The 17493-nt window shown below is 40.2% G+C and overlaps 1 protein-coding gene across 5 annotated transcripts in view; it reads left to right on the top strand.

Annotated features, from left to right (window-relative positions):
- The window catches only part of ACSL1 (acyl-CoA synthetase long chain family member 1), a 55928-nt gene extending 40611 nt beyond the window's left edge, over positions 1 to 15317 (top strand). For all 5 annotated transcript variants that reach the window (XM_062575740.1, XM_062575741.1, XM_062575737.1 and 2 more), the window contains 11 exons: positions 603 to 680; positions 2782 to 2916; positions 4564 to 4698; positions 5633 to 5728; positions 6572 to 6644; positions 7302 to 7390; positions 11918 to 12034; positions 12622 to 12765; positions 13256 to 13357; positions 13441 to 13512; positions 13723 to 15317. In XM_062575740.1, coding sequence (XP_062431724.1) covers positions 603 to 680; positions 2782 to 2916; positions 4564 to 4698; positions 5633 to 5728; positions 6572 to 6644; positions 7302 to 7390; positions 11918 to 12034; positions 12622 to 12765; positions 13256 to 13357; positions 13441 to 13512; positions 13723 to 13863 — 1182 coding nt within the window. In that variant the 3' untranslated portion in view covers positions 13864 to 15317. The remainder of the gene's footprint in view (positions 1 to 602; positions 681 to 2781; positions 2917 to 4563; positions 4699 to 5632; positions 5729 to 6571; positions 6645 to 7301; positions 7391 to 11917; positions 12035 to 12621; positions 12766 to 13255; positions 13358 to 13440; positions 13513 to 13722) is intronic.
- Positions 15318 to 17493: the final 2176 nt, after the last annotated feature.

The raw sequence follows: 17493 nt of genomic DNA on the forward strand, positions 1-17493 counted from the left end.
TAATATACATATGTGAAACAACTCCATGTATCTATACTTAGTAGCCTACTGTAAACTAAAAGACTGTACTAAAGTTCATTTGCAGCCTAGCTATGAAGACAATTCTAAGATCAAACAACCAGATGCACTTAAAAATACAGCCATATTTATTTTGCCAAGTACTCTGTGTGGAATCAAATTAAGCAAATGTTCTTGGGGTTAGATTGCATAAGATGCTTTTGCTATAAACCTTACAGAATAACTCTTACAGCAAACAAGACAAATGAACTTTCTGACCTAGGATGATCTAGACAGTAATACTGTACTCCTAAGGTGAACTGTTTTAATTTCTCTTTTCACAATGTCTCTAATGGAATTTTGTGGCTTCTCTCAAACTGTTTCTACTCCTAATCATACAAATGATAAGTTGCAATAAGCTGAATATGGTACTCAGCTCTAATAAAATTAGTTTGTCATGTTTGTTTACAGCAGTGACACATGTAATCTTGATAAAAGAAATGTCTTTGTTACAGACAGAACTGAAGAGCTGAGATACCTGACTATGCATTATTTAACTAACAACACTTAATTCTTGTTAATTCTCTTTTGCTGAACACTTTCAGAAAGCATTCATGCCTTCCTCTGAAGACATTCTGATATCATTCCTGCCCTTGGCCCATATGTTTGAGAGAATTGTTGAGGTAGGCATCAGTTTGTTCTACAGAATTATTGAAACTTATTTTTTCTTGCAGAATGCATGTCTCTTGAATCCCAGTGATACACACTATTCTTTTTTGCCTCTTGCACACATGTTTGAAAGGTTGGTTGAGGTAAGGTTCAGGAAAACAATATCCTTTAAGCAGTGATTAATAGACAACTTGTTTTCATACTTATATTTAAGCCTTAACCTTAGAGCTGGAGTTAATTTAAAATTGATTTACTAGAATGTGGGAAAATCCCTCAGCACACTTAAACTACCTAGAAATTCCCCAATAGAACTGGTGCAATATTAAATTTGTCTTGTTATTCTTATACAATATGCTCTGTTGCAGACTAATGTGGCATTCTGCTCACATGCACAAAACAAATTTTAAAATAGTTAAACTTGCCATTGCTTCCGAGAGACTTCAATAAAAAGATTGTTTCAATGGACTAGGACTTTTTGTCTGTGGTGTAATCCCTCCCTTAAAAAAAAAAGGCTTGTAATAGCATTAAATGCTGGACTTTGAGGACTCTTGGATAGTTTGTTTTACCATTTGGCAAAACTTGGGGCTCCATTTTGGAGGATAAGAAACCTCCGGGCTGTCTTAGTAATGGCAGTCTTAATTATGGGCTTGAAGTTCTTTAAGTGAGAAACATTAATGAAATTGTGTATGTGGATGTATCCCAGCTGTTGGAGGGGGGAAGTCTTCATGCAAGTGTGTAAAGACATATGGAGCCAGAAGTTGAGTCCTGTGACTTCAGTTTGAAATCCTGAGCTTTCTGCTGAAATGGCTAGGTCAATGTGTGCCTGTGTATTTTTCATTTACATGTGTGGACACATGTACATATCTATTATGAAGACTGGGAGTAGGTGCAACTTGACTGAGGTATACAGTTGCCCTTTCAGCACTGTTTCTCCTGGTAACCTGGGCACCAGTTATGCTTCAGTGTCTGTTTTACTGACTTGTTTTGCATCAGAAGGTACAAGCTGTTTTTAGACAACAGCTAAGGTAGTTAAGCAAAAGGTTTTCAGCCTCTAGAAATGAGAAAATATTCTTTGTGGGATGGGTATGAACGCAGTCTATAAGAAACTGTTTTTAAAGCCTGTCCCTTGATAGTGTTGCAAAGCTGGTGGTCTCTGATCTCTGCTTCCTGAGGAAGTTAGAGGGTCAAAGAAAATGAGAGGCCATGTGCATTCCCACCCAGTAAAGATAGTTGCTGTTTGCTCCATTTGGACTCCCTTTTAGCAGATGGTGACAAAGCATGGGTGGAGAGGAAAAGTGAGTCTTTAGCAAGTCTCATGTGTGGAAAGCATAACAATGAACAGCAGGAAATGAAGAGGGGTTATGGGGGAAGGGGAAGAAATAAAATGGGTAGAGATAGAGAATTGCAATAAGAGTAGGGATGTTATTGAAGAATAACTAAAATATGAAGAAAATAGAAAATCTGGGGTGTACTATGGATACTGGGATGGGGGAAGATTCTAGAAAGAATATGGAGCACTGCAGGATTAAGCCTTCCTTCCTTCCTTGGGTGTAAGTCCAAAGTGATGCAGAAATAAGCATTGGCTCTTTTTGCTAGAATCCCCCAAAAAGCATCTTGATCACTTAACAGCAAATCCTTTGCTTATGTCAATCCTGTTGTAAGACAGGAAGGAAAACTGAAATTCCTGTTGGACCAGCGCATAGCATGTGCTGACTTAAATGAAGAATTTCTTGGTTTGTATAGCAGAGAACAAAGTTATGATATTTTAATAAGCTTGTTAAATGGATTTTTAAAATGGAGATCTTATTTTTTGATCTTTGCTACCTCTAGGTCACGGGCATGGCCTTATTTGGCCAGCTGCCTTTCCAGATAAAGGGTTTTGTACAGTATCTCATATCAAAGTCCTTGGTCTGTATACAACAGGCATGTCTTGCTACTTGAGCTTTCCTGTTCCATTTTGTATGTAGTCTGCAATTCCTGTAGAACTTGTCCAGAGGCTGTGAGGAGTTAAAGTGGACCCTGCACAGTCCACCCCGCTTAAGGCTGTCGTACACAGATATAGCTAGCATAAGTTACACCTAGATTTTTCACAGGTATTCTCCTTATTTCTAACAGTGTGTGATTCTGTGTCATGGAGCTCGGATAGGATTCTTTCAAGGGGATATCAGACTGCTTATGGATGACCTAAAAACACTGCAGCCAACTGTGTTTCCTGTAGTACCAAGACTGTTGAACAGAATGTTTGACAAGGTAAGTCTAAAGGTATGAACTAGGCAGGATTTTAAGATCTTTTTGAAGTCTATGCTGACATGGTAGAAGTAGCTGTGCTCTGGGATGTTCAGTTGACATGCTAACAAACTGCTGTCTCCCTTTCTAGACAGGATTGAATACAGGAAGTATTTAGTTGTATTAAAGCACTTCCAGGCAGCAAATACTAGTGTACAGAACTGACAAGGAAACTTGGGTTTTGTCCAGCTTTATTAATGACTTAATGCTTTGCTCTGAGCAAGCTATTTATGTCCAGTCTACAACATGAGCATGATGCTTAGTGTTCACATGCCACATTTTTAGCATCTGACTCATGGAATAGAATTTTCAGACCCAAGTCAGGTGTTTGCCTGTGGTTGCATGGATGTGTACAAATTTCCTACACAAGAACCAGCATATCTAACAGGGAGACCTAGACCAGCCAGTCAGGAGTGAGGGGGAGAAGGTGTGTCAGCAGCCCCATTCTTGGCTGTACTTGCTGTTTGCCTGAGCTGGGCCAACAAAACAACTTCAATTTTTTTTTTTAACTTTTAAGATTTTTAAATTACTCTTATATGGATGACTGACTAATATTAGGATGTGGCCAGAGAGGTTGGAGGATACAACTAATGTTCTTTTGATTGCTAGAGAAATAGCAGACATGTCCTGTGCCACATTAGCCAGGAGTGTCCTGACTGTGAGGCTAGAGGCAAGGCTCAGGCAAGGACTTGCCTGCTGGAAGTGTTTTGAAATCGCAAGTAGTATAGTGCTTGTTCTGTTTGGCCCCAGAACAAAAAGTATGATCCTGATCCATTTGGAGGGGACAAAAATCCTGAGACCTGCCTGCTGATTTGTAGGGCTTGAAACTTACCCACTGTTCTGCTCAGGCATTCTGTATTGGAGCTGTAGAATGGAACTGGTGGGACTGTCTTCTTTCCTCATGTTCTCTTGCTGTTTCTGGTGCCATGGGGCTTTCACACTTATGGCACAAATTGAACCCTACTCAGCCTTGCAATAACCTGGCATGTGTAGCTCAAAAGTAGGAAATTGAGGTAGGGACCCCAGTAATGCTGAAGAAAGCTACTGGGTCTGTCTTAAAGTCAATATGCCAATCTGGTCTGTCTTCCAGTCTGCTCTGTAGCTTTCTGGGAGCGATGATAAGGAGTCTTTCAGAAGTGACTTGAAAAGCAAGCTTATATGCTAGACAGATCTGTTTGAAATTTCTGAATGGATCTGCATCTCCTTGGAAAACCCTGATTATTTTCTATTTCTTAAATGGTGTGCCTATTTTCATATTGTGGTGGAATGTTCTTTAGAAGATGCTGATTATGCTGAACTCGAGTTTAAATCAAGCTGGAATAGCAAAACAAGCAGATGTCCATTTCTGCTTTAATGAATAAACAATACACCAAAAGCAATACACAGCTGGATGAGAAGTGAGAACCAGTTAAACTGTTTTTTAGTGGACAGGTTTTGAACTGAGGTTGAGGCCAAAATCCAAATCTGCAAGCATTTCCTTCCAGAATTAAGCAGTTTACCAGTAAATATTATGTAATTTACCTGTGTCTCACTGAGTCTTTATGCATGCTACTGTAAGAAAAAGGAAATGGTAGTCTGAGTCTTCTAATGCAAGATCATTTTTCTTAATAGATTTTTGGACAGGCAAATACATCACTAAAGAGGTGGATATTGGATTTTGCTTCAAGGAGGAAAGAAGCAGAACTCAGAAGCGGTATAATAAGAAATAATAGTTTCTGGGATAAGTTCATCTTCCACAAAATACAGGTATGCATGAAAGTGTCTGTGCTTGCCTACTATGACCTTTTCTTACAGATACTGGAAGAGGGATGGCTTTATGTGTTAATGCTGATTATTCTGGGAACAGACCTCCAAATATACATACTTTTATGGTACAAAAGAGCAGAGTAGCATGTAATTTTAATAGTAAGTGTGAAGCATCACCATGTAGGTCCTATCTACTTAATTTTTAGGCATTAGTTAGCAGTAGCTGAATCTGATACGAGTGGTTATAACATGGTGCGCACTTGCATCCCTATGATTAAAGACTGCCTGGCCATTCAGAATAAAGCTCAGTCTTGTTTCCACCTTCATCCTTCAGTTTTCTGTTTTAATAATCTGTTAATTGTAATAGGGAAGATATTCTGAAACAGTCTGGTTCTTCCTTATCCCCTCAAAAGCAAATACTGTCTTTCTAAAAGAAGAAAGCTAAGTGTTACTTAGTGCCACTTGTTTCCCTATAGCCTCCCAACTGTTGGTAGACTGTAAGTAAGCCTAGTATTAACCTAGTATTCACTGTTACAGCTCTTAACCTTGATTGTGCAACATACCCATGTGGCTGACTTCATAGTGTTCAGGATGTATGAGAAGTAGATATAAGATGGGTTTACAGTATGGCTGCTCTAAATACCTACCTGTTGCTCTGGGGCCATGATGTATGCTCTTTAGACTTCTGGCTGAGTCCTTAGTGTAGTGATGACACAGACAGCATTTGTAGGTACTGCATATTTGAGACATGACTCTTTCCAGCTGCTATGAGAGTAAACCCTCCAAGAAAGACAAGTTGCTATAGGATACTCTTAACCTTTAGCAGTTTTGGGTGGCACTTGTAGGTGAGCAGTGGCTGAGGGTGGGAGGGAAGACTCTGGAAACCTCTCTCTAAAATGCTTTTGGTGTCTGCAGTATCTTGTGTCTGTTGTAGGCAAGTCTGGGAGGAAAAGTAAGGCTGATGGTCACAGGAGCAGCACCTGTATCTGCAAGTGTACTGACCTTTCTAAGAACAGCTCTTGGCTGTCAGGTGAGTTTCCTGGCTTTAATCCAAAACATACAGGTTCTAGTAACTAATTCAAGCTTTGTTAGAGGCATTTCTAGTGGTCTAATTACATAACTATTTTTAGCATTCTCTTTGGAGGCTATACAAGCTCATACTTACAAACCAAATTCCTTCAGAGTTCATCTCTTCATCCCCTGAGACTCTTGTTACTGAAGTAACTAGCTGAACTGTCTTAAGGGAAAGACTTTTTTTTGGGCTGCTGTGAACTTTAATGTTCTTGCATAAACTGCATTTACTCCTACCAAAACCTCTTCAGAGTGTATGCTTTTTGAGGTTAAAAATATCAAATCTTTGCACAGGATGGAACAAATGTATTGTAATATTCCTAATCCTTGAGGCTTATTAAAACACTCTTTGCAACTTTAAAATATACAGGGCTGCTATGACTTCAAGTTTTTCACTTCTATGCTGTTGTAGCAGTCAGTTTTGTATACGCATCCTGTATATAATAACAGCAGAGCTGTGATGGGATATAGGATTCCATTCCTGACTATCTTGCACAAACCTGCTGCTGCTAGTAGTTATGTTCTCCTATTCTTAGTTTCTTCCTGTTGAATTCTCCACATTGGTTTCTATTTTAGTCTGTGTAGGTGTAGTGTGTATTATGTGAACTGGAGTGAAATGTTAAGTATCAGAACTGGAGGTGGAATAATAGCACTTGAAACTTTGTATTTTAATAATATGGTGGTATTCTTTAGAAGATGCTGAGAGTTATGCTAAATTCAAATTTAAACCTGACTAGAAAAAAGTAAAATTTGATTTTTCTTTTATTTTAACAAATTGAAACCTTTTGCCTTCACTTCCTAGTTCTATGAAGGTTATGGACAGACTGAATGCACAGCTGGATGCTCGCTGTCACTACCTGGTGACTGGACAGCAGGTATGGTGTCTAATGGTCTGCATGTCTGTGAAACTTCAGGATGCTGGTCACGTATTTAGTGTTTCTTATACCTATCATAATGCATAATATAGTGTTTTTACTCAGAAGCTATGAAAAGCTTAGAGATCTTTTGATGTCCCTACCTCTAAATAGCTAGGAGCATTAAACAATCCAAAGTGTTAATGGATTTTGTCCTTGTAAGTTGAAAACGGAGGTAGAGAGGAGGTCATAGTACCAAGCCGATGGGATTCTTGGAGAATGGGGATCTGCTGTGTATAAATAAAGCTTTGGAAACCTAAAATGATTAGAGGAAGCCTGGTGTCTGAGCAGTCTAAGTTTTTTCTAGCTGTTATCTCTAGCTCCTTACCTGAAATAATCCCAGTATTTGAAGTTATATTGAGTTTTTTGCTACTGAAGTATGTCAAAAGAGGGAGGATCATAACAGCAAAAAGAGCCTGAATACATGGTTCAGAGATTGATAATATTCTAGGGATATCTGAGGTTTTATATATTTCAATACTTAATATACACATACAGTAGCTTTATTTTTTATCAGGAACTGGTATTCCTTCTCTTGGATAATTTAAATGTGTAGATAGTTATTGATATAAGGACCTGGCCAAAAACTTACTGAGGTTTTGTTTGCCTCTTCAATAGGTCATGTTGGAGCACCAATGCCATGCAATATCATAAAGCTTGTTGATGTAGAAGAAATGAATTACTTGGCTGTCAAAGGAGAGGGTGAGGTGAGTGATTTCTAAAGGCTAATACAAGCTGCTTGAACTAAAAAGCCTTCAAGATTTATGAAACAACAAGTCACTGAGTTCAGTAAAACTGGCCAGCAGCCAACAGTCCCTGACTCCTGTCTTGCATGTAGGCAACTCATGGAAGTAAAGCAGACTGGTAATTACAGACTTGATTTAGCCATACATTACTCTGACTAAACTTCTATGTTTGGGGCAGAGGGAGAAAAATTTGTATTTCTGTAAACCACTCCAGCAAGACTGGAAAGAATCTTTGTGTCTTCAGCTCTGTGCAGTTTACCATATCATACACTGTATTTACTTAAATCTACACTTTTCTATCTTCCAGAAATTAGTGTAGCAGAAGGAAAGAAAGCAGTTGAAAGTAGTGAACAGGTCATGGTGTAGCAGGGGGCTAGAATCCTCAATTTGGCAGAGAAGCTAGCTGTGTCCTCTTGGCTGTGTACTTCAGTAAACACTAGCAGACCTCCCTTCCCACCTCTCCAGGTGCTATAGAACTGATGCATGAGATTGCTATCCAGCTTGTGATGTGTAAACATGCATCATGGGGTAGGGTGAGGTACCTTTAAAACAGCTGAATCTGTGCTAAATGGTGTAACTACCAAGAATCATAAAATTGCAGGATGGTTGAGGTTGGAAGGAACCTCTGGAGATCATTTAGTCCAACCCCCTGTCAAGCAGGGTCACCTGGAGCATGTTAGACAGGATTGTGTTCAGGTGGGTTTTGAATATCTGCAGAGGAGACTCCCCAGCCTCTCTGGGCAGTCTGTGCCAGTGCTTTGTCACTCTCACAGGGAAGAAATTCCTCCTCATGCAGGTGGAACTACCTGTGTTTGAGTTTGTGCCTGTTGTCTCTTCCTGTTGCTTGACATCACTGAAAAGAGTTTGTCCCCATCCCCTTGACACCCTGCATTCAGCTACTTACAGACATTGATAAGATCCCCCCTCAGTGTTTGCTAGGCTGAAGAGGCCCAGCTCTCAGCTGTTCCTCAGGGCAGGTGCTCCAGCCCTCTGATCATCTTCATAGCTCTACACTGGACTCCCCCCGAGTAGCTTCATGTCTCTCTTGTAGTGGGGAGCCCAGAACTGGACGCAGGACTCGATGAGGCCTCACCAGGACTGAGTAAAGGGGCAGGATCATCTCTCTTGACCTGCTGACAACACTCTTCCTAATGCACCCCTGGATACAAGGGCACATTGGCTCATGGTTGACTTGGCGGACAACACTTTCAGGTCCTTCTCTGCAGAGCTGCTTTCCAGTAGGTCAGCCCCTTGCCTGTATTGGTGCAGAACCCTGCACTTGCCCTTTTTGAACTTCAGGAGGTTTATCTCTGCCCAGCTCTCCAGCCTGTCCAGGTCTCTCTGAATGGCAGCACAGCCGTCTGGGGTATCAGCTGCTTCTTGGTTTGGTATCATCAGCAAAGCTGCTGAGGAGGCACTCTGTCCCTTCATCTTGGTCACTGATGAATAAATTGAACAAGACTGGCCCCTGGGGGACACAGCTAGTTACAGGCCTCCAACTAGACTCTGCACTGCTGATGACAACCCTCTGAGCTCTGCCTTTCAGCCTGTTCTCAATCCACCTCACTGTCCACTGGTCTAACCCACACTTCCTGAGCTTGTCTAAGAGGATGTTATGGGAGACAGTGTCAAAAGCCTTGCTGAAGCCCAGGTAGACAACATCCACTGCTCTCCCCTCATCTACCCAACCAGTCATTCCATCACAGAAGGCTAGCAGATGGGTTAAGCATGATTTCCCCTTGCGGAATCCATGCTGGCTACTCCTGATCACCTTCTTTCCTCCATATGCTTGGAGATGAAGGTAGACATTTGCTTGTGGCAACTGCCAAAGATGCTTCTGCACAAAATGAACACTTACGTGTTAGTCTGCACTGTGAGAATCCAGCTCTGTATGTAATGCTATATGATCTTAAATATTCTGTCCAAGTATAGCTATAAACCACTTTGTGTATAGACTTTGAACAGACTTCTATTTATGGTTGTTTCAAGCCCTGAAAGCAAAGTAATTGTCTTTTGTAGCCTTTGAGAGCCCTTTGGATGATAGATAAAGTACATTAAGCAAGTACCTAACTTGTTACTGCCAGCAATGTACAAAATGTACAATGCTTTTTTTTTTTTGAGACTGGGGAAGAAGAGGGGATGTCATGACTTGTTTGAGACCAGAGACACCCTTCCCCTCTTATTTCTGTTCTTCCCCTGCCCCCCCCCCCACAAAAAAAAAAAATCACTGGGCTTTGAAGTCCCAGAACTATTTTGTACTGAAGAACTTAAGAATGGAGGTGGGAGGCTGGCTGGCTGCAAGTGAAGGTCTACATTCCTCCCAGCCTTGCATATGACCCTGTCTTTAGTCTTCATGGGTGTGTGTTGCTATATTTCAAACATACTTTTAAGTTTGGTCTGTTAGAGGAACTGAATATATATCATTATAATGAGAAATAGTTAACTAACTTAAATGAGAACTTTAAGGTTTCCTTACAGTTACTGTGAAAGTTTGCTGAATTAAGAGCTGCTTTGGATTTGAATAACTAATCCTTAAATTATCACATGTCATATCTCAGCCATTCAGTCCTAACTTCACAAAGTCTTTTAATGTATTTCACAGCACTGAAGCCTATAGCTGTAAACTCTCATTATCCTTTGCCTAAAATATATCTGCTTCTTCCTGTCTCTTCAGCTGGATTAAATGCAGTTTTTGGTCCTCCTTTTTGAAAACAGGCTTTCAGTCTCCTCAGTTCTGGTGGCCTTTCTTGCAACTCTTGCCAGTTACAAATGTATCCTTCTTAAACATGGATAAGTGGAATTTCATATGAAGATGAGGTGTTACTGCTGCCATTTATTCTGCTGTCTCTTGGAAAGAGCTGTCACCTACTGTCATCCTGTGATTGTAGGAGCTCTGGAAAAAGTTAAAACACTGGATCAGTCATCCTTTGACTGAAATGGCTAGAATTTTCCTTTGCTCTTTCCTTTCCAGATAAGCTCTGTTTTATAGTGGAAACAACTATTAGTTTGTAAAGCATGACTTTGCCTTTATAACTAGCTTGGTACTGTCTCTGCAAGGTCACTAGAATCTCACTAATATTCTGATCTCCCTTGTATTGATTACATCTTTGGGGTCTTACATTCTAACAAACTATTCAGTACCACGTCTGTACTTTATGCCAAAGCACATAGTGAAAATACTTAGGGTGAGTTTCTCAAGAGTTGGCTTTTGAACTTTAAATGTTATTCTTGTCTGGTCTCAGAATTGATAATAGTGTTTAAAGATTAATTAGTTCTTTGCTAACTTTATAACTGCACTATTCTCCTGGACTAATAACTGGCTTAGTAATTTATCAGTCCTTATTGATATTTACCCATTTGGCTGAAGCTTAAAGCTTCACTTTCCCCTCATTCTTACAGGCTTATTCAAGAGTCTTGGTAGCATTGCTTACACCACTGTTTATTGCCTATTATACAAGTATGCTAAATTCTAACTGATACAACTGTTAGAAATCTTTTGGTGGTTTTTTTGAGTGATCTTGTGTGGAGCTTTCAGAATTTTCAGGCATCTGGTCCTCAACAGTTGTGTGTTGGATCTCTGCAGTTTGCTTCCATCTTGTTTATCTTGCCTGTCTGTACCTTGGTCTCCAGCAGGTATTCTGTTGTTCTGTTGGTCTGTAAATAACAGAATAAGAAACCCTCAAAAAAGAAACACCTTGACAACCTTGAATATTATACTGAGAAGAAAATAGATCTCAGACTGCTTCTGGATTCTTCAGGCTCTACTTATCTTCCTGATTGGTTGCTTTACTTTCACATTCTCTTATTTCATTGACATACTTAACTACTTGTTGGGTCTGAACTGATTCTCTTGCATCTCTTAAACCTCTATACCTTTGACTTTCTGGTTGTTGTTGGTCCCTTTCTCTTTCTTGTAAGCACATTTGTGTTTTTTTAATCTCCCTGCATCAAGTTAAATATAGAAAAGTTGGTCTTAAAGTTTTTACTTGGTATACAAATCCTGACAACTTTCAACTGAAAGGAATTCTAGATTATTTTTTCAATTGAAGTTTTGAATGTTCTAAGCCTAAAGGGATTAACTATGTTGTTTTACTTTTGGATAACAAACAAGGGATTTTGATCTACAGGTTTTTCATAGCTAGCTTTTCAAAGCCCCTGCTGCTTGCCAAAGTCAAATATTCTGAAACTGTGAGGGGTAGTATTTTTGGATACCAGCAGAATTTTTTCAGATATTTAATGGCTTGGCAAATGCAGATTATTAAAATAGCAAGTAGCAACACTGCTACTAGCCTGGAAGAGAACTGCTTCCATTTGTTTTATTGTACTAATGAAAATATTAGGTCTTGACATACAAACAAAGGTTTCTGTATTAATGCATAAACTGCATTTTTTGCTTTTTAGCGATCAAATGAGAGATTGAGATTCCTTGCAAACAGTGAACACGAACTTCCCTTCATAGTAGCATAAACTAACAAAATGTTGTTCCAGGTGTGCGTGAAAGGGCCAAATGTATTTCATGGTTATTTGAAAGATCCAGAAAAAACAGCAGAAGCTCTAGACAAGGATGGCTGGCTCCATACAGGAGATATTGGAAAGTGGTTACCTGTAAGTTGAGTAACTGAAATCTACTTGTGTAGTTATTAGTGCTAATTAATACCAAATATGTAATTTCACTTGTTAAAGCCTAACTTATTAGGGTAAGGTACAAATCAATTTAGGAGGAAGATATTACTTAAAACTAATACTGTTGCATATGAAACTGTCTTGATCTTTTGCACTATTCGTACAAGTTAAATTATGTAATAAAGTAAAATACTAGAGCCAGAGCCCTGTAAAACTAATGCAAGAAGAAAATGGGCACTGGACACATCTGACCCTGTACCTACCTAACCTAAACTAGGGAGAGACACAGAGTAGGTACTGCTAATGCTCTTCCTACTTGCTGCCCCCCCCCCCCCCCCATATGGATGTAAGTTACTATTTAGCCAGAATTTAAGCAGTAACACTTCTGGTCTGTTAAAGACTCACAAATCTTGCACAATAGTCTCTGAAGTAGAAATATGTAAAAGCAAACTCTTATTCATATGTCTTATTTTTGGTGCATTACATGACTTACCACAGAGTGCTTAGCCTGTATAGACTGGTTACCGTGTGAAGTGCCTCTTCTGAGCAGAAATTATTTCTGCCAACAGAATGGTACACTGAAGATCATTGACCGGAAAAAACACATATTTAAACTAGCCCAGGGAGAGTACATAGCACCAGAGAAAATAGAAAATGTGTATCTGAGAAGTGAACCACTTGCTCAGGTGTTTGTCCATGGAGAGAGCCTGCAGGTAAGCATTTTTCAGATAATTTTAAAAAATGAGCGCAAGAAAACTGCGAAAAGCCTTCCTTTCCTCTTCCCCATCCTGAACTTTCATGGGATTGCAATTTCTTACTGCTACACACTCTGGCTCTGAATCCAGTCTGAATACCACTAGTTACATGTTTCAGGATTTGGTTTCAGACTGAGCAGTGGAGCTAGATTAACTTAGCCATTTACAGAGTCATTAATGATCAAAACTAACAGCATGTGGGGAAACTCAAATAACATGATGTTCACTTTCTTGTAAGTGTAAATTGAAACAGCTCTTAAGCTTGTGTTTAAGAGACTTAAACTTGTTTTGAACTGAACTTTTGTGTTTAAGCAGTAGAAAGCTCCTGATTCTACAGCAGGATAAGAACTGCCTTTGAAGTGACTAGTAAAAAGTGGACAGGAACCCAAGTTTATTTTTAAAAATAAAAACAACAGAAAACCAGGCTTGACAAAATATTTCTTTTTAGGCCTTCTTAATAGCTATTGTGGTACCTGATCCAGAGGCTTTTCACACTTGGGCCAAGAAAAGGGGATTTGAAGGCTCATACGAAGAGCTATGCAAAAACAAGGTGAGTCATATCTGACTAAATAGTTAAATATTTAAAAAGTTGATGCAGAATAGCTACAATGTATTGTCTTCCTGTATCCACAGGACCTCAAAAACCTCATTCTGGAAGACATGGTGAGGATTGGAAAAGAATCTGGTTTGAAGTCATTTGAACAGGTAAGATGTTTAGAGAATGGTGTTCTGTTCTTGTTAGTGTTTCAAAACAGTATAACAATATAATAAAACTCTTCCAAAACTGGTTAATTAGCATATGGGAATTTTAAGTGATGGGCTTTTGTTATGATGTCTGAGAATTGTGCCCCCACCCCTGTTTAGCCTTACCTTTTCAAAGGGGTGTAGCTTGGCTAGTAACTGTGTATTTTCCAGGTCAAAGACATTGCCATACATGCAGAAATGTTTTCTATTGAAAATGGCCTGCTCACACCAACACTGAAGGCAAAGAGACCAGAACTACGAAAATATTTCAAGTCACAGATAGATGAACTTTATGCTAATGCCAAAATGTAACTGCGAATGGATTGAGGAAAGTGGCACACATCTGATGTCTACTGCTGACCTTCATATCTGTAATTTGACTACAGCAAACATAAGGAAGGAAACTGTGCAATCATTAACTTGTACAAAAATGGGTACTTGCCATAGGAACATTGAAGAAATGGAACACTGCCTTACTGTCAAGTTGTGTTGCATATTGTTTTTATGGTGACCTACAATTTCCAAAAAGAGCCTTAACTATAAATGGTAACTATGTGTAAGTTATTTAAGATTTACTTGGCCAAAAATGGAAGGCTCCTTAACCAAGGGGCTAAGGTTTTCTCTTATTGCCAGCATGTTTGCTGTCTGCAGTGTACCTTGCGGTTGTCAACTCCAAAAGGATTTAGTAGGTTTGAAAAATGCCTCTAAGTATCTTGCATCCTGGGAAGGATTAGTTAATCTGTAAAAACACAGTTGTATAGCTGGTATCACATCTTGCATTAGCCCTAATACTAACTGGGGCAAGGTATCTGAGTGACTCTCCCTTCTGTGCCCCCAGACAGGAGTTTTGAGGCTTACTTTAAGGTAGAAGCTGGAACATCACTCAAAGGAGACTGGTTCAAATGAGACTGGTTCATATAAGTTCTCCAGAGTAAATCTGCATTTAGTTTTCCTGTACTAGGAATGTGGATGCAGTTAATTAAGCAATGCAGCCTTTACTACATTAACACAGTTCCAGAGATGCCAGCCCTGTAACTGAATGGACCCTAACTCTGGCAAGAAAACTGGAGATCTAAAAATAAACCATTCAAGAGGATGGGCTATGCTAACAGTCAGGTAAACATGCACCTGTTCTAGCCACTTCTTCCCCTGCAATGAACATACATTTAAATTGCATTACTTTAAATGTATCAGATCCTGTATAAGCAGAACAGCTTCTGACATAACCTGACGTTTTCTATGCTTAATGAGCCACTGAGTATTCTTTACTGAAATAGGTCAGGTAGAATGTTTCTGCCTGATGCTTTGCAGCAATTGGAAGTATTCAAAAAATGCCAACAAAATTGTGTGTTGGTACAGGATAGCTATTTGTTAAGGATAAAAACTTAAATTCCCAGATAAAATACAGAACTATTAGTCTAGCTTTTGTTTGAGAATCAGCAGAAATAAGCCTTATTACAGCATAAATCTAACAGTTGGTTTTGCATTAGCATTCATTGCTGTTTTTTGAAAAAATGGATATATGTAAAATACAAGCACAACAAGGTTTGCACTAAGATTTGTGTGTGATTGTAATGCACTACTCTGCAGCGTAATTTCATACATGTGTGCAATTATGGTACACAAATCCAAGTCAACTGTTAGAGCAGTAGTTTTACATTGGAATTCAAATGTTTGCTTAGTGTTGGCTATTTCTATGTTTTATAAAACCAAAACAATTTTCAAAACCAATGAAGGAAACCAAAATAAATATTTCTGCATTTCAACTTGATGTGTTTCTTTGTCAAGGAAAAATACTGCTGGCTAACAACCTGAGGTGTAATTTGGTAACTCTGACAAGCTGTAAAACTCCATTACTATAAACATACTACTTAATACTGGACACAGGCTGGTTGTTGACACTTCACATTTGAAAGGTAACTTCCTGCTTTGATCTGATATATATATAAATTCTTGGCCAATATCTGTAAGAAAGGGATATTATCATATGTAGCCTACTTCATCAGTATTCTTTACTGAAGGTTTTTGCTTATGACAACTTAGTTGTCAAACTTGATTGTGTGTGTGTGAATGAAGTCTGCAGTCTTAAACTCTTAAGCTGCTTTTGGGTTCTCCCACCTGCCCAGTCTTCCCTCCCTTGCCTCCCATCCCACAATACTATGTATTTGGCTTTCAGCTTTGGGTATGAAATGAAAAGTTTGCCTGTGCAGTTTATCTGGCCATGGTAGATGAAGCATCAAGATGAAACACTATGATGATGGTTAAAACAGCCTTGATGGTACTGTAAAATAAATGCATCTCTGCTCCTAGCTAGGGTAGACTCCATCCTTTTGAGTAATTTTGTATGTTTCTTTGTTAGTGATTTGTTACTGAAGGAACCTGAAAAGTTTTAGCTGATGTTATTCAATGCTGTAATTCAAGATGCATACATGCTACTTGGAAAGACAGCCTGAACTGGAGATGAGTGCCTCCACACATCTCCTTTGAAATGGCTAAATGTTACTTGAGAGCTGGATTTAAGGTATGTTCTTAACACATCCCCTTCCAGCAAAGAAACTTTTCTATGGTGTCTTGGTGATCTTGGCCGGAGAGACTCTGAAGGAGCTATTTATCACTACACAAAGCTGTACTGTCTTATTACTGCTTTGAGCTGAGGTTGGTAATCCTAGGCAACATGTTTCAGCTAACAGCTTAGAAGTATAAAGAGAACTCCCAAAGTGTTTTAATTTAATAGATTAGTTTAAGGTGGGATCTTTAGAAGAACAGACTCTATCTGTAGAGGAAGGAGAGATGGGGCATGAAAAGGAAAGTCTCTTCTCCACCTCCTCCATTTGGAAATTGGATCTTGTTCTACTGACAAATGGTTCAACCTTGCTTTATTTTACTAACTACTAGGTAATTACATGCTAGAGATCTGGAACTGTGTAAGTTCTAAATTTTAATCCCTCTTGTTTTGACACCCCATTATACCAAGTAATATTTCTGCACTATAGTCTAAATTTTTGAACTACTGTATTTCTGCCCACAGATGATCTTTGAAGTGATCTCATTGGTTTGTTTTTCTTGATGTGCAGGCAAGCACTGTATAGCTCAGCAGTACTAGTTTGTAGACACAGTTTGGGAAGGTGCCCTGAGTGCTCACTATGTCCCAGGGTGTGTGCCTTAAGCTGCAGATGATGAGCGTGTGTGCTCTCCTGCACGTTTATCAGGCCTTCAGAGAAAGCCCTGCACGCATCTGCCTGTCCCAGGAAGCATGCAATGCCTAGTTAACTATTTTTAGAAAATGATCCAATCGTTTTGCAACAACTGGACCACATGCTTTTTCCCTGTTTCAGCCCCACGGAGCTGTTGCCTGAACCAACTTGGGAACTGCCACCGAGTGTAGGAGGGAGCAGCGCACCACTGAGAGCTTCCTGAGCACTCGGCTGGGGCTGCGGGAGAGGAAGAGAGCCCTAGCAGCTGCAGAGCATGTTCCACCTGCACAGTTACTGCTCCTAACAGGCGTTTTCCTGCCTAAATAAGCTTTATTCCACCCTCCATCACACTGTGATGACCTCACGTGATGAGATACAGCAATAAGCTGCTTAAGGAAAAGCTCGCTCGCCAAAAGGAGCAGCCGAGTGTACTTCCGCGTCCAGCCGCACGGCGGGCGGCTACCGCGGGGAGCCGCCGCCCTCCGCCAGCGCCCCGACGCGAGCCGTAGGAGAGCCCCCAACTCGCCCCGCCCTGCGGGGACCGTTACAACCGCCGCCTCGCGCCGCGACCGTTACGACGTCACCAGGCTCCGCCCACCGGCGCAACCGCTTCCTTCCCCGCCTGCGAGTGCGGCGGGAGGAGGAGGCGGCGCTTCCCGCTCGAACCGCGGCGGGAAGGCGCCGCCGCTGCCGGCCGGGGGGTCCGAGGGCGGCGCGAGGCGGGCCGAGGAGGGGCCCCGAGCCGGCA

Source organism: Rhea pennata, chromosome 4 (assembly GCF_028389875.1).
Source record: "Rhea pennata isolate bPtePen1 chromosome 4, bPtePen1.pri, whole genome shotgun sequence".
Taxonomy (NCBI): Eukaryota; Metazoa; Chordata; class Aves; order Rheiformes; family Rheidae; genus Rhea; species Rhea pennata.